The 23,147-nt window shown below is 41.6% G+C and overlaps 1 protein-coding gene across 1 annotated transcript in view; it reads right to left on the bottom strand.

Annotated features, from left to right (window-relative positions):
- cntn3a.2 (contactin 3a, tandem duplicate 2) overlaps positions 1 to 23,147 on the bottom strand; it is a 101,819-nt gene that overhangs the window by 5,730 nt on the left and 72,942 nt on the right. Inside the window, exons 15-22 of the mRNA XM_067370657.1 lie at positions 21,697 to 21,855; positions 21,180 to 21,329; positions 17,598 to 17,668; positions 17,054 to 17,288; positions 13,311 to 13,420; positions 12,723 to 12,909; positions 3,416 to 3,528; positions 2,885 to 3,050 (exon numbers count right to left, since the gene is read on the bottom strand). Coding sequence (XP_067226758.1) covers positions 2,885 to 3,050; positions 3,416 to 3,528; positions 12,723 to 12,909; positions 13,311 to 13,420; positions 17,054 to 17,288; positions 17,598 to 17,668; positions 21,180 to 21,329; positions 21,697 to 21,855 — 1,191 coding nt within the window. The remainder of the gene's footprint in view (positions 1 to 2,884; positions 3,051 to 3,415; positions 3,529 to 12,722; positions 12,910 to 13,310; positions 13,421 to 17,053; positions 17,289 to 17,597; positions 17,669 to 21,179; positions 21,330 to 21,696; positions 21,856 to 23,147) is intronic.

The raw sequence follows: 23,147 nt of genomic DNA, 5'->3' as shown, positions 1-23,147 counted from the left end.
AAATGTTTGGGGTTGGTAAGGCTGCATTTATTTGATACAGTAAAAACAGTAACATTTTAAAATATTATTACAATTTGAAAAAATGTTTGAATATAATTTACAATGTAATTTATTCCTGTGATTCAAAGCTGAATTTTCAGCATCATTTAATGAACAGATTGTTCAAAAGAACAACATTTAAAATAGATTTTTGTGACACTATAACGGCCCCGTTTATACTAGTGCATTTACATTTTATAATGCCGTTTTAAAATGAAAACGATCCTCATCTACACTGGCATTTCCACAGCATTTCAGAATTTCGATCTCTGTCTATACTACAAGGCCAAAAACACGTCACATGACCGTTCCTGGGCATTTGCGTACAAGTCTAAACAGTTTTTTTTTTCCTGGTAGTATTTTTTTAGTACTGCGCTCTCTATCTATCGTTTTTAATCAATTACAGACAAGTACAAGACAAATATTAGGCATTGTAAGACATATAAAACCAAGAGTAAACAACAACTAAAATATACAATGTGTTTGCTTTTTGTTTTGTGATCTCAAGTTTGAAAGAGGTTCAAAATATATTGTAAGATCGGTGTTATAAAAGGTAATATATAAGGGTTTCTTTTGAGTTATTTTTGTCTTATGAATATAAAACTTTGCCAAAATAATTAAAAGATTAATAACATAATTTTGCTTTTCAGAAAAATATGGGGTTTGAAAACAAAGTAAAATGTCATGGGTTCTGTTTCATTTTTTTGTCATGTCTATTTTAAAGTCAGTTCAAAAAGAAATAGAAAAAAAAAAAATCAATATCTTCAAATGATGTGTTACAAAAAGTACATTTATTACAAACAGTATGGATATATCTACTAATGGCTGCATTTGCAGGATAATATCTATTAATAATTTTGTAAATGATTTCTTTTACATTTTTAGAAATAATATATTTATATGGTAATCCAAATGCTGTGCCAATATATACAATGAGGTTTAAACCATTTTGATTTACATGGAGGAATGGATCCAACATTAAAGGTGCCATAGAATTGAAAATTGAATTTATCTTGGCATAGTCGAATAACAAGAGTTCAGTACATGGAAATGACATACAGTGAGTCTCAAACTCCATTGTTTCCTCCTTCTTATATAAATCTCATTTGTTTAAAAGACCTCCGAAGAACAGGCGAATCTCAACATAACACCGACTGTTAAGTAACAGTCAGGATCATTAATATGTACGCCCCCAATATTTGCATATGCCAGCCCATGTTCAAGGCATTACACAAGGGCAGCCAGTATTAACGTCTGGATCTGTGCACAGCTGAATCATCAGACTAGGTAAGCAAGTAAGAACAATAGTGAAAAATGGCAGATGGAGCAATAATAACTGACATGATCCATGATTACATGATATTTTTAGTGATATTTGTAAATTGTCTTTCTAAATGTTTCGTTAGCATGTTGCTAATGTACTGTTAAATGTGGTTAAAGTTACCATCGTTTCTTACTGTATTCACGGAGACAAGAGCCGTCGCTATTTTCATTTTTAAACACTTGCAACAACTTCATTCTTTATAAATCTCTCCAACAGTGTGTGAGTTTGAGGCTATGCCATGGAGCATAGCCTCAAACTCATTCAGAATCAAATGTAAACATTCAAATAAATACCATACTTACACGATTAGACATGCTGCATGATGAACACTTTGTAAAGATCAATTTTGAGAGTTTATATTAGCTGTGTGAACTTTGTTTATGCACTGTTTAAGGCAAGCACGAACTCCGGGGGCGGGGAGCACGAGAATTTAAAGGGGCCGCATCCTAAATCGAATTTTGAAATAAAATAAGGGTATGTATATAATTGCCCATTCTTGTCAATAAGCTGGTTTACAATTAAAATGTTGTGCTGAACCCAATTCTCCATGTACAATGATTTCTTATTATGAGTGAAAGTGTAAACAGTTGCCTCTTGGTCATGCAGGCAGCTGCAGTATTAAAAAAATGTAGAGTTAACTGCACAATTGCTGCTAAAACTGACAACTAAGCCAGCAAAGATTGCAGTTCAGTCTCCATGTTATTGTTTACACGGTCATGAAAAGTGTCAATTTTGGTCCGTTTACACTGAAACACAATCCTGGCAATTTCAAACTAAAATGGGCTCTGCAGCGTTTTTGAAAGTCTCTGTTTTTGAGGGTTGAATACGCCGCAGTAGTGTAAACGACAGGCATAACCGTAGCAAAAGTTTAAAACGAAATGCACTAGTGTAAACGGGGGCCTAAATGGTTTTACTGTCAGTTTTGATCAATTAAATGTGTCCTTATTGAATAAAAGTATTAATTTCTTTGAAAAAAAAAAAAAAACAACTATATATATCCCAAAAATTTTGAACAGTAGTGTACATAGGACTACAAAAAAAACAAAAAAACAAATACAATAAATAAATAAAATAACGTCTCATTTCTGAATTATTCAAATACAGTCAAACCAAAAATTATTCAGACATTTTTAAATTTTTGATATATATTTTTTACTAGTGGATGCAGGACACTATAGTTCATTTCTGTAAGTGAGGATACAAAATAAAGTAAACTGTAACATGTTATACCCAAAAATTCTTCATACAGTGGACTACCAGTAAAATTGATAACAATTTGGAAACAAAACTTATTCAGACACTTTGATCTGACCATGTTTTGCTTAAGTGTTATCTAACATAATTAAGATTAATTTTTTTTCTGATGGTTTAACTCTGAGATCTTGTAATATTTTGTTACCATTTTTTTAAACTATAGTGAATAAACTCTATTAATGAATGAAATGTTCAAGGTGTCTGAATACATTTTGGTTTGACTGTACATTAAATTGAGGATATTTTACAGAAACAGCATGATCTTACTAAGTTTATGTATGTTGATGGATTCGGTCGGTATGCCTTCTCCTCCGTCGCTCAGCGCTCGTATCTGAATGACGTAATCGTCATCTGCAGGTAGAGTGAGCTCCACTGAGGTCAGATTTGTTGTTATGGAGTTAATTTCTTTATGCCGGTTCCTTCTGTAAGTCACCTGGAGAGACCAAATGAGAGAGGTGCTAACAACCACTTAAATTTATTCAGCACAAGCTATTTTAGTCGATAAAGCAAGTGAAATCAAATTATCATACACTGTGGGGAACCGCAGGGTTTATTAGCACACCTGGTGTTTTCGCTATACTGTACAGCATATACGTTGTAGATATGCGTTAGAAATTAGTTTTATTTTTAATTTCCGTTACCACTAAGATGGGTAATGTTTCAACAAGAGAAATAATATAAGCACTTTAATATAGTTGTTTCCTAAATGCTCACCGGAATAGAACAAGCTAATAGGATTATGTGAAAATAATGCCTTACAGTTTAGCTTTGAGGTTTACATTGCTGGGAAGCACTTACCTGATACCCAGTAACATCTGACTCCATCTCCAGAGAAATGACAGGCTCCCAATGAACAGTGAGCTTCGAGCCAATCAGGTTCCACTCCACGTTCAAAGGTGGCTGCCCGGGTGCTGAGGGGAAACACATGTGACGACATCACTGAGAAAGACATGACAGAGGTGCCTGGCTGTCTGTTTGTTTATTATGTCCTAAATGGATAGTTCCACTAAAAATGAAAAAAAAAAAAAACAATCACCCAGGACTGTCGTACACCAAGTTGTCCATATGATTTGTACATTATATCTATATTAAGTCTTTTGAGGTCATATGAATAAATAGCACATAAGTTGGATGCATTTTTTGACTATACCTTTAAGAACTGCTTTAAATCTAGGGTACAACAGGGCTAAAGGCGCCTTTGATTTTATTTTCCTCTAAACCACTAGATGGCACAAAAACTTGCCGCAGCACTTTCCTAAATATCCGCTTTTCAAAATGCACGTGTAAATTTTAGATGCGATCGCGGGCAGCAAGTTTGTTTGATCTAATATTTGATGTTTTTTAAAATGTTGTTGATTTAAGTAGCAAATGAGAATCTATGAAATTAATGTTTATATTTTCAGACTAAGGTCTTCTTAATGATTTTCTTTATTTTCTTAATGATTTTTAATTAAAAGCGCCGCTAATGTTGGGGCAAAAAAAGCACAATAATTAACATGAAAATAAATAGCTGACTGACTTTTCCATTTCTTGACATGGTTAGATTTAGATGGTGCATATCATATATCAATTTGGGTATCCACACTCTTAGCCCGGATTTTATATTTACTTAAAAATATAATTACAATATACTTAAAATATTTAAGTTTGGTTGCATTACTTATAAAATATAATTTGTGGGAGTATTTGAATGTGTTAATAAATGTAAGTTAAATGCACTTAAATTATGAAGTTTTTCTCCTGACCACGCCTCCTACACACTGGTTTGCGGCAGGTAATGATGCCATTTTGTTGTGGTGTGTGTGAATTCAAGGAGCTGTTGATGAGCAGTTGGAACATTTGTTTTGGCTGTTCTACAGACATTTTTTCCTAACATTTACCTTTTTATAGTTTTTCACCAAAGGAGAAAATCACAATTTTTAAGTTACCATCATCGAGGGTCAGGGTTTGTTTTAGTTGAGCTCTTGACCCTGACTTTTTAATATTACATTTTGTTTGGGCAGTTTTAACTGAATTAAAACCAACCAGACAAGCAAAGTTAAAAGATGATCAGGTGATGTTGGTTATGTTTTCACATAATCATTATTTCATCTGAATCACTGAACTCATTTAGAGCCCAATCTCTGAGTTAGATTTACATTATTGATTACAGCAGCACTGTGATTCTACAGCAGAAGATCAACTTCTACAAACCATTTTTTTTAAGTTGTTCTTATCACAAAAAATAAATAAATAAATAAATAAATATATATATATATATTAGGCACACACAGACATCAAGAATCAGCCTGTGAATCTCAACGATGGTGACAAGCAACTCTGAACATTTGAAAACAAGCTACTAAAAAGTCACAGAAAAACAGCAAAATTTAAATAGTGAGAATAAAGAAAATTAAGACAATTCAGCTCATAATTTATTCATGCAGCAATGCATGATGGGAGGCATGGATGAATTTTGATTGGTGGCAAGTTAACTTGCTTAGTACATTGAACTTAAATATACTAGTTGTAATAACTACAAAGTAATTAATATTACAAAACATTTTAAGTTAAATGAACGTCTCGGTTACAAAGGTAACCCTCGTTCCCTGAAGGAGGGAACGGAGACGTACGTCGGACAGACCGACGAATAGGAATCTCGCTAGAGAGGCCAATCTACTTCGAGTGTAACTAAAACGAGCCAATGCACATTGGCATGCAATCATATACATCAGTTGCTCGCCTCGCAGCGTGGGTATATAATGAGCAGCAGGTGCGTTGCATTTTCATGTTTTCGCTGAGGAGCCGAACCGGATAGGCGGCAGCATCAGCGGGGTACAGCGACTGTGGTGACGGGACGTACGTCTCCGTTCCCTCCTTCAGGGAACGAGGGTTGCCTTTGTAACCGAGACGTTCCCATTCAGTCGGACAGACCGACGAATAGGAATCCCTACCAAAGCGCCACAGGAGCTGCCCCCTTCCAGCGCTCTGTTGTAAGCCACCTGAACCCCCTTGCCTGAGGATGGTGGGACAGGGCTAACACAGAGAGAGTCGATCACTGCTGTTCCCCAAAACCCATTCAGTGAGACTATTGGATAAAGCTGGGAAAGCGTACCCTTCGCTGGGAAAGGAACGCTGCGGAAGCCACATCCTTCCCCGAATGAGTTATGTGGAGAAGTACATATGGACTAACCCTGTAGGGCTGTGCTACATATGGAAGAGCTGGGGTGACTCCAACCCGATGAAGGGTAGGTTCTCCCAGAGGGAAAGACACGGGCTTCGTTTAGGAGCAACCGTGGAACCAACCATATGGGATCCCCGTAGGGTCACACATATGGAACCCAGCCTAAACCCGGTTCTCAAGGATACAACGGAGTATAGGCCTGGCACCAGACGCTCCGCCACGTCGGCTGCCGAAGGGATATTGGAGGACTCGACAGGGTCTGCCTTGTAGGGACTCTCTGGAGAAAAGAAGCGCATGTAGCGCAGCAAGCCGACACTAAGCCGGGGCCTCTCCGTGCCTCTGACCTGTGGCGAGAACATGGGAGGAGACCGGCTCGACACGAAGGCTATAGTATCTAGCGAACGTGTTAGGTGTCGCCTAGCCCGCAGCTCTACAAATGTCTGTCAGCGAGGCGCCACGAGCCAGCGCCCAGGAGGATGCGACACCTCTCGTGGAGTGAGCATGCAACCTGAGCGGGCAGGGCACGCCCTGAGCTTGGTAAGCCAGGGCGATGGCATCCACTATCCAGTGGGCCATCCTCTGCGTGGAGACAGCCTTTCCCTTCTGCTGGCCTCCATAACAGACAAGAGCTGGTCTGAGGTCCTGAGGCTTTAGGTTCTGTCTATGTACAGTCGCAAAGCGCGGACTGGACAGAGTAAAGCCAGGGCTGGGTCTGCCTCCTCCGAGGGCAGCGCTTGCAGGCTCACCACCTGGTCCCTGAAGGGAGTGGTAGGAACCTTGGGCACATAGCCAGGCCGGGGTCTTAGTACCACGTGGCTATCACCCGGCCCGAACTCCAGGCACGATTCGTCGACCGAAAATGACTGCAGGTCCCCTACCCTCTTGATGGAGGCCAATGCCACCAGCAGCAAAGTCTTCATAGACAGAATCTTTAAGTCTGCTGACAGCAAAGGCTCAAAGGGAGCAATCTGAAGTGCTCTCAGCACCAGAGTGAGGTCCCAAGAGGGTATGGAGAGGGGACGAGAAGGATTTAACCGTCTCGCCCCCCTAAGGAACCTGATGACCAGGTCGTGCTGACCAACAGATTTGCCATCTAAGTGGTCGTGTTAAGCGGATATAGCAGCAGTATGGACTTTGAGGGTGGAGGGGGGACAGCCTACGCTCCAACCCTACTGCAAGAAGGAAAGCACGACTCTGATCGAGCATCTTCGGGGGTCTTCCCGGCGAGAAGAGCACCACTCGACGAACAGGTTCCACTTTGAGGCGTAAGCACGTCTCGTAGACAGTGCACGTGCCGAAGTGATGGTGTTAAGTACCTCAGGGGGTAAGTCACCTAGAACCTCCGCGTCCCGTCCAGGGACCAGACATGGAGTTTCCAGAGGTCTGGACGCGGGTGCCAAAGAGTGCCCCGTCTCTGAAAAAGAAGGTCTTTCCTCAGAGGAATGGGCCAGGGAGGGGCTGTCGCGAGGAGTGAGAGTTCTGGGAACCAGGTCCGGTTGGGCCAGTAAGGCGCAACTAACAAGACCTGCTACTCGTCCTCCCTGACTTAGCACAGGGTCTGTGCAAGTAGGCTCACTGGGGGAAACGCATATTTGCGCAGGCCCCGGGGCCAGCTGTGAGCCAGTGCATCTGTCCCGAGTGTCCCCTCGGTCAGAGAGTAAAACAACTGGCAGTGGGAGGTTTCTGGTGAGGCAAACAGGTCTACCTGAGCCTCTCCAAATTCTCTCCAGATCAGCTGAACCACCTGGGGGTGGAGTCGCCACTCTCCTGGCAGCGCAGCTCGTGATAGCTCGTCGGCCACATGGTTGAGCACACCGGGAACATGAATGGCGCGAAGCGACCTCAGATGCTTCCGACTCCACAGGAGGAGATGGCGGGCGAGTTGCGACATGCGACGGGAGCGTAGACCACCTTGACGGTTGATGTACGCAATGGTCGCAGTGTTGTCCGTACGGACCAGTACATGCTTGCCCCGAAGCAGGCCTTTGAGGCGGCTCAGAGCAAGGCGTACTGCCAGCAACTCGAGGCAATTGATGTGCCAATGCAGATGGGGTCCCGTCCAAACCCCTGAGACTGAATGCCCGTTGTACGTGGCACCCCAGCCGGTGGCAGAAGCATCTGTGAAACCCACAGCATGCCGGGACACTTGTTCTAGGGGCACTCCTTCCCGGAGAAACAAAGGGTCCGACCACGGACTTAAAGTTTGGCGGCACTCCTGAGTGATTGGCACCCGGAATGTGCCACGCTGCCACGCCCATCTCAGAACTCGGCCGTGAAGCCAGTGCTGAAGCGGTGTCATATGAAGCAGACCGAGCAGTGTTACAGCCGCTGCAGCCGCCATATGCCCCAGGAGCCTCTGAAAGAACTTCAGTGGGACCGCTGTCCTGCCATTGAATGTATTCAGGCAGTTCAACACTGACCGAGCACGTTCCTCTGTGAGGCGTGCTATCTGATCGACCGAATCCAACTCCATACCGAGAAAAGAGATCCTCTGCACTGGGGCGAGTTCGCTCTTTTCCCAGTTGACCCGAAGCCCCAACTGGCTGAGGTGACTGAGCACCAAGTCCCTGTGTTCACACAACTGATCCCGAGACTGTGCTAGAATGAGCCAGTCATCTAGATAGTTGAAAATGCGAACACCCTGTTCTCTCATGGGAACAAGGGCTCCCTCCACGACTTTCGTGAAGACGCGGGGAGACAGGGCCAGCCCGAAGGGTAGGACTCTGTACTGATATGCTCGACCTTCGAACGCGAATCTCAGGAATGGCCTGTGTCGCGGAAGAATCGAAACATGGAAGTACGCGTCCTTCAGGTCGATCGCTGCAAACCAATCTCGGGGACGGATGCACTCGAAAATGCGTTTCTGCGTGAGCATTTTGAATGGTAGCTTGTGGAGGCTCCGATTCAAAACTCGCAGGTCCAAGATCGGTCGTAACCCGCCGCTTTTCTTGGGTACAATGAAGTAGGGGCTGTAGAATCCCGACCTCAAATCGACTGGAGGGACCGGCTCTATCGCGTCCTTCGCCAGTAGGACTGCGACCTCCGCACGCAGGACAGGGGCATCGGCCTCTTTCACTGAAGTGAAGAGGACGTCCCTGAACTTGGGGGGGAAGCCGGGCGAACTGAATCGCAAAGCCGACCCTGATGGTCCGAAGGAGCCAGTGAGACGGACTGGGGAGCGCTAACCCGGCTCGCAGAGACCGTACAAGCGGGACCAAAGGGACCACCGGTGTACCCGCAGCAGGGCAGCGAGGTGGAACAGGGATGCGGCTTGGGGGGCTCTCTTTGTGAGGCGGCCCGAAGCGGCGTCAGTGTGCTAGGCAACACTTACCTGGCTCCACGGATGGACAGAGGGAGCAGTCGAGGCTTTGGCTGCCCGCTGCTCGCTGCTGTCCGCTGGCGACAGAAGAGGGGGATGAGAGTGGTGAGATTTTTCTCCTCCCACTGCTCTCCAAACCCTCTTCAGACCTGGAAATGGAGGAACTGCTCTTTTAAATTTGGGTACCGCTGCCTCTTGGGTCAGTGGCGGAACAGAAACAAACCCAATAAAAGGATTTACCACCTGGCCCTCCTCCAGGGGTGGAAGAGCAGCCCCACCCATCTCTGGGTCGCCCGTCTCAGGGGTGATTCTCACCAACCACTTAAACAGCTGCAGAGACGGGAGGCGTCATCTCCCCGCAATGGATACAGCAGAGCCTGCTGGGCCGGAGTTTCTTGCAGGGGACGACACCCTTGGCGACGAGCAGACTGAGGGGCGGCCCAAGAGGAACTCAATGGTTTGTCATGGGAAGCTCCCCGATCCGCTACTAACTGAGGAGAACCGCTGGGCTCAGTCCTCGACAGTGTCACCGAAGGCCACCGCGTAAGATGGGAGCATTGAGAAAGCATTTAGCTTGACAACCTCTCACACCTCACAAGGTAAGCCAGGGGGCACATCTGGACCACGGAGGTGGACATCGTCTGGCTGAGGGCTTGCGCCGTGACTTTGATCACGGTTAGTCAACAAGCGCAGCTCAACCTCAGCACAGAACTACCCTCATGCAAAAAGAGTGCCTTGGCCTCACATGCAGGGTGGGTGTGGTCTGTGTACAGCCTTCCCATCCAAGAGGGTAGTGAGAGAGAAAAAACTTGCAGATTGGCACCTTTGGCATTCCATATTTATGGCACCAATATACCCCCATGCTGCCAAGTTTTCCATGCACATCTGGAAGACCCAGGAAAGCATGGCTGTAAACTCTGAATCTGAGTCAGCATAAGCACACACCATTACAGTGGGCAGCGTCACCCTCATTTCAGGAGCATAACAGCACTCTCTCCGATGCTGCAATCGACGTCTGTCCCTCAGCTGGAGCTCTGAATGAAATGCTAGGTTCCCCTATGAAAAAGGACCAGCAATCTAATCCAGAAACTGCACAGCTTGCAATGCGCTAGAGAGGGAGGGGCCCTAGGGGGTTGGTTCCCCGAAGGAACCCCTCAACCTCATGTCACCCAAACCATATCAGCAAAGTAGACCTCTTCTGGTGCACCAGAGAGGGCGCTACAATGGAGATTATGCAAGGGAACCGCGCATCTAGAGTGCCGAGCGAGCGCTGGGTTGCCGTGACAATGGCAGCTCGACGGCACACGACACGCAGAGGAGCGAGAGGTTTGCTCTCGTTGATCTCCACGGTCTCCCAGAGTGTCGGGCAGACCCGCGGCTGTGCTTTTACACACAAGTGGCAGCTGGCCAACAACAGAGGGGTCTCAAGCTTCCCGGAGAAAGAAGAGTCACGACCCGCGTGTCGACGTGATCATGTTCTCATATGAAAACATGAACACCCACGAACACCATTTCAGCACGCGCCCAGACATGCGAAAAGGTGATCGTGGCCGTCAGTGAGGACAGGAACGATCGCATCCAGAAACACAAGTAGGATGTCGTCTTTAAAAAGACACGAATCTACTTGTGTAAGCTCTTTCAGGGACTTTACTCTTTTAGAAGTGCTGAAGCACGCAGGGGAACGGCCACTGCAACACAGACAGGGATTGTGTGCAGCCTGTCGTGTGCTTTCTCTCTCTTTGAAGGCGCTCACTCTTACCAGCCGTAAAAACGGCTTTTCAGCGCTCAAAAGCGCACCGTACCGGCCGTGAGAACAGCCTTCTGACGTTGTCAAACAGCTATTTGCTCAAAAACGGCAAACGAAACAAAAACAGAAAAAGAGAGGACTTCGACCCCGCTGCTGTGCTGTTCGCCCGCACTCGGAAAAAAAGAGAAGTTCAACCAAAAGCTTGACTCGTCTTCTAGCAGACACTCGCTTGCAGAGAACAGGAACAAACACCGTTCGGCTCCGAAGCGAAAAGCTGAAGATGCAACGCACCTGCTGCTCATTATATACCCGCGCTGCGAGGCGAGCAGCTGATGCATATGATTGCATGCCAATGTGCATTGGCTCGTTTTAGTTACACTCGAAGTAGATTGGCTTCTCTAGCGAGATTCCTATTCGTTGGTCTGTCCGACGTACGTCGAACGTGACCGACTGAATGGGAACTCAAATTATTAAGTTCACATCATTACTTAATTTTTTTAAGGCAACCAGTTTCCTCAAATTTTTTAAGTAAATTCAACTTATTCAAGTGCATCTTAGGGATAATACCCATATTTACAATGAAACAATCATATTTAAAAATATTATATTAATCATATCATAATAAAATATAATTTATTTTTACTACTGTAAATCTATATTAATATTATGGGATCTCTAATGCTTTCAGAATCTTTACTTTTTAAAGTAATTTTGTTTCTGTATTTTTAAAATATATTTTTTATATTAAAATAGGCCTATTTTAATGACAGTACATTTATTGAACACAAATTCATTATTTTATCAAAATAAACAGAAAATAGCATAAATTTTGCTAAACTGATTCTTTTCAACAAGTATTAAGCTAGACATTATTAAAACATATTATTTTAGCTAAAATATTTATATGAATACTGTGTGCCTTTTACCCCATGTGTGGCTCCCCTCACCACCTCATGCAGTTATAAGATTTTTAAACACAATTAACCACTTTTATGATTTATTTGTACACAAAATCTGTTGCTTCATCAGTGTTCAATACAAACATATATATTTTTTCGGCAATCATACACTTTGAGAGTTTAGAAAAGCACAGTGTGTGCCTTTAGCCCCGTTGTACCCTACTTTTGTACTTTTGCTGGTCACTGCATTCTTTAGTTGTATGAGAAAAAGCAGCGTGAACATTTGTTTAAATATCTATTTTTGTTTTCCATGAAGGAAAAAAAAAAGTCATAAAGGTTTGGCTCGACATGAGGGCGAGTGAATGATGACAGAATGTTATAACCAATGATCCTTTAAATATATAGACCACCGTTCAAAAGTGTGGGAATGTTTTGAAAGTAATGAATACTTTTATTCAGCAAGGATTCATTAAATTGTTCAGTAAAGACATTTACAATGTTCCAAAAGATTCTATTTCAAATAAATGCTGTTCTTTTGAGCTTTCTATTCATCAAATAATCCTGAAAAAAATGCATCACAGTTTCCATTATTGATTCTTAAGCAGCAAATCATCATATTAGAATGATTTCTGAAGGATCATGTGACACTGAGGACCGAAGTAACAATGCTTTGCCAACACATAAATAAATTACATTTCAATATATATTAAAATGTAAAACAGTTCTTTTAAAGTGTAACAATATTTGACAATATTACAGTTTTTTCTGTATTTATGATCCATTAAATACAGCCTCAGTGAGAGTGAGGAAGTGGATGAGACTCAAAAACACTTTGAACAGTAGTGTGTCAAAAGAAAGGTTTCTTTATCTTGTTTAAACAATAAAATGGACGATTCTACATTTACAATGATTCTACAATCATTTCACTGTAGAGGAGAGGCCTAAATTAATGGATAAATGAACAAGCGTATACTCACGGGACTTTTTGGTGGTCACATTGATAGTAGGAGAGAGAGGGCCAGTGCCCGCCGTGTTGAAAGCACTCACTGTCAGGAAATACTGAGTGTATCCTCTCAGATTACTGATGTTAACCTTGTTCTGATTGGCAGACACTCGGACTTTGCCCATGGTCTCTGGTTTTGTATCATCCTCCCAGTACACCACCTGATTTCAAGAGCGATGGAGAGAAAGCACAGCCTGTAGAATCTAAAGATTCAAGGATATAATGCTTTGGTGCCATTAGGTTCAGTGCAGTAGAATCATTATACGGGAGTATTTCACATTGGCTTTGGGGTGACATGGATGAAGAGTTTCAAAGAGGAATGTGTAATGTGTTCTCTGTCCTCAAAAAAGATGAAGAAAAGCCATTTCGCCCATGCTGCAGAGAGGGCCCCCCATGCATACAGTAAGAACAGGGTGCCCTATTCTTATTTTCAAATGGAGCGTTTCCATGGGTACAGAGGGAACTTTGAGGTGCAGCGTGGGAGATGACAGGCTCTGACAGAACCCACGGTGCATTTCAAAACCGGACAGAGAGTCATTTCCATTTAGAAGAAGGGACGCACCTCATAGCCCAACACTCTTTCTGGGGAAGCGCTGAGAATGTGCCAGCTCACTTCAATTTCAGTGGCAGAAATGCTTCTGGCCCACACGCCGTCTGGAATGCCACTGGGCTCTGAGAGGAAAGATAAAAAGAGAAAAAGATGAATACATAAAGACATAAGAGAAGAGGAGAAATGAGAAAATGAAACAAGGCTAGACAGAAAAGAAAGAGTAGAGAATGCAATGAGGAGAGACAAAAATAAGACAAGAGATGAGATAAAACGAGAGAAGAGAAGAAGCGAGCAGTGATGAGACAAGACGAGAGGAGAAGAAATGAGACGAGCAGAGAAGAGAGGAGAAGAGCCGAGATGAGCAGAGACGTGACGAGAAGTAAAAAGAAGATGGGAGAGAAGACCAAAATGAGGAAAGACTGAAAGAGAAGAAACAAGAGAACAGGATGCAAGTGTAAATGAGACGAAAGTAAAAGAGACGAGATAAACCAAGAGAAGACAAGATCCAAAGAAAATACAAAACCAAAAGAAGGGAGGAGATTAGAGGAAGCGAAAAAGAAAAGAACTAGGAAGAGAGAAGTCAAAACGAGACTGAAAGAGAACAGAAGAGAAAAAAAAAGAGAAGTGAAAATGATATAAGACGGGAAAAAAAACAAGATGAAAGGAGACGAGAAGAGAAGAGGATGCAACAAAGAGAGATGTAAAGGAGACACAACTGAAAGAAAAAGAGATCAAATGAGAGGAGACAAGATGAGCTCAAGAGAAGTGAAGAAACTAAAGGAGGCGAGAAGAACTATGATGGAACTGAAATGAGACAGAGATGAGAAGAGAAAATGAGACAGGAGTGAAAGAGAAGAGATGATGAAATGAGACAGGAAAAGAAGAGAAAAGGGAAGAGAACAATGAAGAGAGATGAAAATGAGACAAAACTGAAAGAGATGAGATGAGACGAGATAAAATGAGAGGAGACAGGATGAGATCAAGACAAGGGAAGAGACTAGAGGCGATGAGAAGAGAAGAACTAGGATGCAACAAGGAGAAAATAGGACGAAACGAGGCAAGAAAGAAAGAAAGAGAAAAGACGAGATGAAATGAGACAAGAAGAGCAAAATGAGACATGACTGAAAGAATAGAGATGAGAATAGAAGATGATGCAACGAAGAGAAATGTAAACGAGACAAAACTAAAAGAGATGAAATAAAACCAGAGAAGACAAGATGAGAAAAGATGACAAGGGATCAAGATCAAGAAAAAGGAAGAGACTAGAGGGGAAGAGAAGAGAAGAACTAGGATGCAACAAGGAGAGAAGCCGAAACAGGGCTGAAAGAGAAGAGAAGAGCAAAAAATAGGATGAAACGAGGCAAAAAAGAAAGAGAAAAAAGATGAGATGAAATGAAATGAGACAAGGTGAGACGAGAAGACCAAAATGAGACAAGACTGAAAGAATAGAGATGAGAATAGAAGAGGAGAGGATGTAATGAAGAGAGATGTAAACGAGACAAAACTGAAAGAGATGAGATAAAACCAGAGGAGACAATATGAGAAAAGATGAGATCAAGAGAAGAGAAGAGACCAGAGGAGACGAAAAGCGAAGAACTGAAAGAGAAGAGCAAAAATAAGATGAAACGAGACAAGAAAGAAAGAGAAAAGATGAGACGAGACGAGGTGAGACAAGAAGACCAAAATGAGACATGACTGAAATTAATGAGATGAGATAAAACCAGAGGAGACGATATGAGAAAAGATGAGATCAAGAGAAGAGAAGAGACCAGAGGAGACGAAATGAGACAAGACTGAAGGAATACAGATGAGAAGAGGACACAATGAAAAGAGACGTGAACGAGACCAAACTAAAAGAGATGAGATAAAACCAAAGGAGACGAGATGAGATCAAGAGAAGGGAAGAGACTAGAGGCGATGAGAAGAGAAGAACTAGGATGCAACAAGGAGAAAATAGGATGAAACAAGGCAAGAAAGAAAGAGAAGACACGAGATGAAATGAGACAAGAAGAGCAAAATGAGACATGACTGAAAGCATAGAGATGAGAATAGAAGATGATGCAATGAAGAGAGATGTAAACGAGACAAAACTGAAATTAATGAGATGAGATAAAACCAGAGGAGAACTAAGAATAAGAAGAACTAGGATGCAACAAAGAGAGAAACTGAAACAGGGCTGAAAGAGAAGAGAAGAGCAAAAAATGAGATGAAAGAGACAAGAAGACCAAAACGAGACAAGAGTGAAAGAATAGAGATGAGAAGAGAAAAGGAAGGCAATGAAGAGAGATGTAAAACCAAAACTGAAAGAGATGAAATAAAACCAGAGAAGACAAGATGAGAAAAGATGACAAGGGATCAAGATCAAGACAAGAGACTAGAGGGGACGAGAAGAGAAGAAATAGGATGCAACAAGGAGAGAAGCCTGAATGGGATTGAAAGGGAAGAGCAAAAATAGGATGAAACGAGGCAAGAAGAGCAAAATGAGACATGACTGAAAGAATAGAGATGAGAATAGAAGATGATGCAACAAAGAGAGATGTAAACGAGACAAAACTGAAATTAATGAGATAAGATAAAACCAGAGGAGACAAAATGAGAAAAGACGAGATCAAGAGAAGAGAAGAGACCAGAGGAGACGAAATGAGACAAGACTGAAGGAATACAGATGAGAAGAGGACACAATGAAAAGAGACGTGAACGAGACCAAACTAAAAGAGATGAGATAAAACCAGAGGAGACGAGATGAGATCAAGAGAAGGGAAGAGACTAGAGCTGATGAGAAAAGAAGATCTAGGATCCAACAACAGACAGAAAGAGAGAAGACGAGATGAGGCAAGGAGACCAAAATGAGACATGACTGAAAGAACAGAGATGAGAATAGAAGAGGATGCAACGAAGAGATGTAAACAAGACAGAATGGAAAGAGATGATGAGAAAAGACGAGATCAAGAGAAGGGAAGAGATTAGAGGAGACGAGAAGAACCAGGATACAAGGAGGAAGCTGAAACGACAGGACCAGAAGAGAAGGGACGAGAAAAGTCTAGATGAGAAGAGAAGCACAATCGACAGCGCGCAAATCAGAGGCTGATGAAAATCATTTGTAAATCTTTTGTTTCTAAAACTGTAAATTACTGGTCTTTATTTTAACAGGATAGTTGAGTGACACAAAGGAATATTATCTGTACAGGAATTCAATTAATGCTGTAGCTTCCTGACACACCAATGTCTTCCCATCACTCCACGCTTTAATAGCTCACCTCAAACAGATCCTAACCAGTTCAGAGATTCCCACTCTGGCACTTCAAATGCTGAGCAAGCTACTTAAAGGTTTCAGAGCTAGAACCACCTGACATTTACAACAGAGCATTATGTACAGCCATTATAATACATGCTTTACTTTGTAGTTACTGCAAAAAGAAAATTGCAGTTTGCAAAATACCAAATATACTTCCTGTTAAGAAATGATAAATTATTGCTAAAAGAACAGAAAATTACCACCCAAAGTGTTGGAGAAACCAATAAAATTAGACAGCACTATATAATCTGAATCTTTAGCCTCTCTCTCTTTTCTTTGACCATTTGTTACAAAATGCTACGTTCTTTCAGTGTGCTGGTGGTAAAGCAATCAATTCCAGCTTTTATTCTTTGAAAGTTTTGTGCACCTTACAAAAGCAAAGAGAAAAATGCATTGAAAACGCTGGAAATAACAGAGAAAAGTATTTGTGCGCTGCTCATAAGGTGACCGACAGTCTCACCGTTCTCAGCTGAGAACACAATAGTGACGGGGCTGAACGGTCCTTGGCCTTTGGTGTTGTAGGCACCCACTTTGACGCTAAATGGAGAAAAGGGCAGGATGCTCTCATTCCGGTACACGTAACGGGACTGAGCAGGCACCGAGGTGACGGCGTGCGTCCAGTTGACCTCCCCCAGTGGCCGGAAAGCGATGATATAGCCAAAACCATCTCCATTTTGTAGGTCTTCAGGCACAGGCTGGGAGGGAAACAAAAAACTATAGTGATATTAAAACATACAGACCAGATTCTGCCTCAGGTTCACACCCAGTGCCTATCCAAATCACACACAGCTTCTGCAAAGTGATGCAACCTCTCGAGAGTGCAAATGAACCGCTTTCTAATATACAACCAAATCTGAATTGAATGCCATTACGGGAGTAAAGGGCCCAGATGGAAAACAGGCTTGGCTTAGACTGAGGTAATAAACACCCCCATTCAATTCCATTTAATTAGCCAAAACTATTACCTCGCACAGAGGGAGTGATAATATAGACAGATGACTTACCTCCCATGTTATTACCAACTCTGACTTGGAACCACCCCCACCTCCAACATCGGTGGGGGCCGTGTCGGGAACTGCGTACGGGAGAATAAAGAGAAAACCGCCATGTTTTCAGTACAGCAAATAGATGCAGCCTTCCTCATTGTTTCTTTTCTTTTTCTTTTGCTCAAAGCCTCATTATCAAGTATCAAACAAAAACACAAAACAAAGCTCCGGTCCCTTAGCAACTGCTTTTAAAAGATTCTGTGGGCAGCGTCTGAGTTAACTGGCTTTGTTTTTAGTGAATTTCACCATTTGCCAAGAGTCTCTCAACAATAATGCTTGCAGAATTCCTTCCATGTTATACAAAGAGGCACTTGAGGAATGGACATTTGAAGAATACGGGCACTAACAAAACATTGGTGGATTCAACCTCAGACAGCACACCCTTTGGCCGCCTACACTCGCTCACTGACCATCTGATACATACTTCACACAAAACTGGATTGTGCTTTCTCGATCTGGCAAGCTCTGTTCTGATTGGCTGACTAATCTGATGGGGAATTTATACCTTTTGAGGATGAAATTATCACTGGACTTTCCAAAGTTTGCCATGTTAGTGGCATTATATCAAATAAAGAATACTGCCAGTTATGTCTGTGAAATAGTCTGTACTTAGAGTCGGCATGAAAGTTGAGATAGTCCTTTCTTCCCTATTTTGAAGTGTATCCGATTGAAACGTTAAACTCGTCATTAGAGAAGAAATGAGATGATGCTGCAAGTGGGAGGGGAAGTTATTTTGATTAAGAATAATGAAAATAATGTGCATGGATAAATCATTTATAATAAACACTACGATATTCCATAAATAAGAATTTTCAGTTTTGATTTCATGATTACCACTTTGTTAATTGGGTCAAGAAAATTACAAATTACAAAAAATTAAGCAACAACCATTTTCAACTTTAATAAAATTAAGAAATGTTTTGTTGAGCATCAAATCAGCATATTATAATGATTTATTTGGAGAGACCGGAGTAATGATGCTGAAACTTTTACATTTACATTTTAAATTATACATGACTGTTATTTTAAATATTTGCAATAAAGTAATAATATTTCACAATATTACTGTTTTAATGTATTTTTGAGCATAATAAACTTTTAAAAACATAAAAAAAAAAATCTCACCAACCCCAAACTAAAAATAATGTTACTAACTGTATCTGCCATAATGATTTGAACGCAGTTACATGCTAGTCAGAATGTGTTGTGTACGCTCTTTCTGTAACAATGCACTAAAACTCAGACAACAAATAACTAAACCATAAAGAATTCACAACACTGTATCACAATTACAGTGTATTCATTAAAATGTTATATCAGTAGATCAGGTTACCACAACAAGGCCAGTTTCACATGCATGTTAAATGTTGATATTTAATTTGACATATAAAATGTTTGAAAATTTGCTATTATTTTGCCTAAAATGAAAGAATATGACATGATGAAAACACAATTTAAAGGGATAGTTCAACCAAAAATTTAAATTATCCCATGATTTACTCACCCTCAAGCCATCCTATGTGTATATGGATATCTTCTTTCAGATGAACACAATCAGAGATACAGTGGGTACAGAAAGTATTCAGACCCCCTTAAATTTTTCACTCTTTGTTATATTGCAGCCATTTGCTAAAATCATTTAAGTTCATTTTTTTTCCCTCATTAATGTACACACAGCACCCCATATTGACAGAAAAACAGAGAATTGTTGACATTTTTGCAGATTTATTGAAAAAGAAAAACTGAAATATCACATGGTCCTAAGTATTCAGACCCTTTGCTCAGTATTTAGTAGAAGCACCCTTTTGATCTAATACAGCCATGAGTCTTTTTGGGAAAAATGCAAAGTTTTTCACACCTGGATTTGGGGATCCTCTGCCATTCCTCCTTGCAGATCCTCTCCAGTTCTGTCAGGTTGGATGGTAAACGTTGGTGGACAGCCATTTTTAGGTCTCTCCAGAGATGCTCAATTGGGTTTAAGTCAGGGCTCTGGCTGGGCCATTCAAGAACAGTCACGGAGTTGTTGTGAAGCCACTCCTTCATTATTTTAGCTGTGTGCTTAGGGTCAGTGTCTTGTTGGAAGGTAAACCTTCGGCCCAGTCTGAGATCCTGAGCACTCTGGAGAAGGTTTTCGTCCAGGATATCCCTGTACTTGGCTGCATTCATCTTTCCCTCTATTGCAACCAGTCGTCCTGTGCCTGCAGCTGAAAAACACCCCACAGCATGATGCTGCCACCACCATGCTTCACTGTTGGGACTGTATTGGACAGGTGATGAGCAGTGCCTGGTTTTCTCCACACATACTGCTTAGAATTAAGGCCAAAAAGTTCTATCTTGGTCTCATCAGACCAGATAATCTTATTTCTCACCATCTTGGAGTCCTTCAGGTGTTTTTTAGCAAACTCCATGCAGGCTTTCATGTGTCTTGCACTGAGGAGAGGCTTCCGTCGGGCCACTCTGCCATAAAGCCTCGACTGGTGGAGTGCTGCAGTGATGGTTGACTTTCTACAACTTTCTCCCATCTCCCAACTGCATCTCTGGAGCTCAGCCACAGTGATCTTTGGGTTCTTCTTTACCTCTCTCACCAAGGCTCTTCTCCCCCGATAGCTCAGTTTGGCCGGATGGCCAGCTCTAGGAAGGGTTCTGGTCATCCCAAACGTCTTCCATTTAAGGATTATGGAGGCCACTGTGCTCTTAGGAACCTTAAGTGCAGCAGAAATTTTTTGTAACTTTGGCCAGATCTGTGCCTTGCCACAATTCTGTCTCTGAGCTCTTCAGGCAGTTCCTTTGACCTCATGATTCTCATTTGCTCTGACATGCACTGTGAGCTGTAAGGTCTTATATAGACAGGTGTGTGGCTTTCTTAATCAAGTCCAATCAGTATAATCAAACACAGCTGGACTCAAATGAAGGTGTAGAACCATCTCAAGGATGATCAGAAGAAATGGACAGCACCTGAGTTAAATAAATGAGTGTCACAGCAAAGGGTCTGAATACTTAGGACCATGTGATATTTCAGTTTAAATCTGAAAAAATGTCAACAATTCTGTGTTTTTCTGTCAATATGGGGTGCTGTGTGTACATTCATGAGGAAATAAAATGAACTTAAATGATTTTAGCAAATGGCTGCAATATAACAAAGAACAAAGCCCCAAAAATGCATCCATCCATTGTAAATATAATCCATATGGCTCCAGGGGGTTAATAAAGGCCTTCTGAAGCGAAGTGATGGGTTTTTGTAAGAAAAATATATTTAATATTTAAAACTTTATATTCTAAAATAACTAGCTTTCACCAGATTTTTTTAAAGCTTCAAAACATGCCCCATTCACTGCCATTATAAAGTTATAAATTGTGTTTATCTGAAAAAAAAGATTGTCATATACACCTAGGATGGCTTGAGGGTGAGTAAATCATGGGATATTTTCATTTTTGGGTGAACTATCTCATATCATATCATATGTTAATATTGGTACAGGTAATATTCTTATATGATTTTAATGAAAAATTGTGTATAAATGAACACTGTTGGTGACTCACCTGCATCTTCAGTTCTTGTTTTAAGAGATGCAGGACTCGGTTCCCCAACTCCGACGCTGTTTCTGGCCAGCACTCTGAACTCGTACTCCACCCATGCGTTCAGATCCACCACCGTTGCCGTCAAAGTGTTGCCATCAATCACCTCCGGAACTGAGAGCAAACAGAAAAGCCCCGGTTTAACCGTAAAGACCCGGATTACACAGCACCGAAAAGTCAACAACAGGAGCCCAATTTTGAGCCAATGTTTACAGTAAGCCAGAAATGTCACGAAACATAAAAACTCCTTCTGTACTATGTCACTTTCTGGGTGGGATGTTGTTTCAATGAATTCGAATTCGAGCAGCAGGGCAAGAGACCAGATTAAGTAGTTTTGCATTAGTACTTAGAGGCCCTTATATGTACTCAAAGCGAGCATAAGCTTCTTTCTAAAAAGCAGATGAGACGTGCTATGGTAATTTCAGCCTCTCGCTGAATTGATGCTCCGCTTGACTAGCTTTAGCTAATCCTGTATTGTTACCCGTGTTCACCGCTTGCCAGCCCACTGTGAAAGCTGTCTTGGCCTGGATGATATAGCTTGTGATGGGGCTGCCATTATCCTGGCCGGGTCTCCAAGAAAGCTGAGCCGTGCTGTCCGTGATCTCCTCCACTGTTACACCATCTGGAGCTCCTGGGGGACCTGATTCAATCAGACAATTAGCGGTGAATTAGCAATTAGAAATGAAGTTACCTTCACTGACATCTAACCTTACTCGCCCCCTGCCAGGAAGCTCTCCTCTTATCACCTCACTAAGCTCTGTGATATAAGGCCAGTCTCTAAAAGGTGTTATTACATTTTAAGCTGTTGCTTTTGTGGGAACACTAGATCTCTTTGAGAATCATAGCAAAGCTTTTCAGAGGCTTGAGCTGTTTTCTTAACAGCTACAGCATGTCTTCTGCAAGCAGACATTTCTCTGCACATCTTTAATTGGTTCTTCCAATTAAAATGTGCAGAGAATTGTCTTGCTTTGTCAAATTCACACTCTTTTGGAGGAAATATGAGGAAATGAAGCTACATGTTTTGTGGTTTTGTCAGCGCAGGTCATTGTGTCACTCGCAGCATCGCTTATGAGATCAAACGGTCTTTGTTTCTCACTTAAAAGGCACCCATCACAAAAACATGAAGACAAAGTAGATTTTTTTCTTCATTTTTGCTTTTGGACTAACATTTACACAATTTAAATTGTGCATCTCCACCCTCCATTGTCCATAACAATACTGGAAAGCCAGTCACTCCTAGTTTCTGCGAATTTAACAGCAGGATTTCAGAAGTTTCCGGAGCTGAATGCTCTTCAGGCTTCCCACTCTTTTAACCAATGACTTTTCCAGTTGTTCATGATTTACTGGATAAAGATTAGGGTTAATGATTTTTAAGAATACTCACACTTTCTACACAATAAAATATTTAAAGAGTTTGGCATAACTAGAAAAATGTATATCCATTATAAAAATCTCCATTGAGTATTATGATTTCATCACATCACATTTATAATTTGGCTCATTGTCTATTCAGGTTTTTCAAGACAGTAGGAACCCTGGATTTTCAAAGGAAAAAAAAAAAAAGGTTGTTGAGGGGATGAATTAAAATAAGATATATCTTAATTTTTAGTTGTTTAAGCTGATATTAATACTTGTTTTCCCATAATTTAAGTGATTTAAACCAACTGATTTCATTTGCTCACTACAGCCAGTTTTTACTTGCATTTTGTGCTTACAGCAATTGTTAATTTTATGCTGTTATAAAGCATTATTATAGGCTCTGGCAGTAAAAGTTGGCATGTCAATCTAATTTCAATTGAAAGATATTGATCCGGCTAAAACTCATTTGTGACCTTTGATAAACAGCTTTGATATGTTCCTCTAATTACCTCTAATGGAACATGTAATAATGGATCAATTCAATAGACAGATACATTTCCTTGGCAAAGCAAG

This window comes from Chanodichthys erythropterus, chromosome 20, assembly GCF_024489055.1.
Source record: "Chanodichthys erythropterus isolate Z2021 chromosome 20, ASM2448905v1, whole genome shotgun sequence".
In the NCBI taxonomy this organism is placed as follows: Eukaryota; Metazoa; Chordata; class Actinopteri; order Cypriniformes; family Xenocyprididae; genus Chanodichthys; species Chanodichthys erythropterus.
This window is presented reverse-complemented; position numbering and strand designations above follow the sequence as displayed.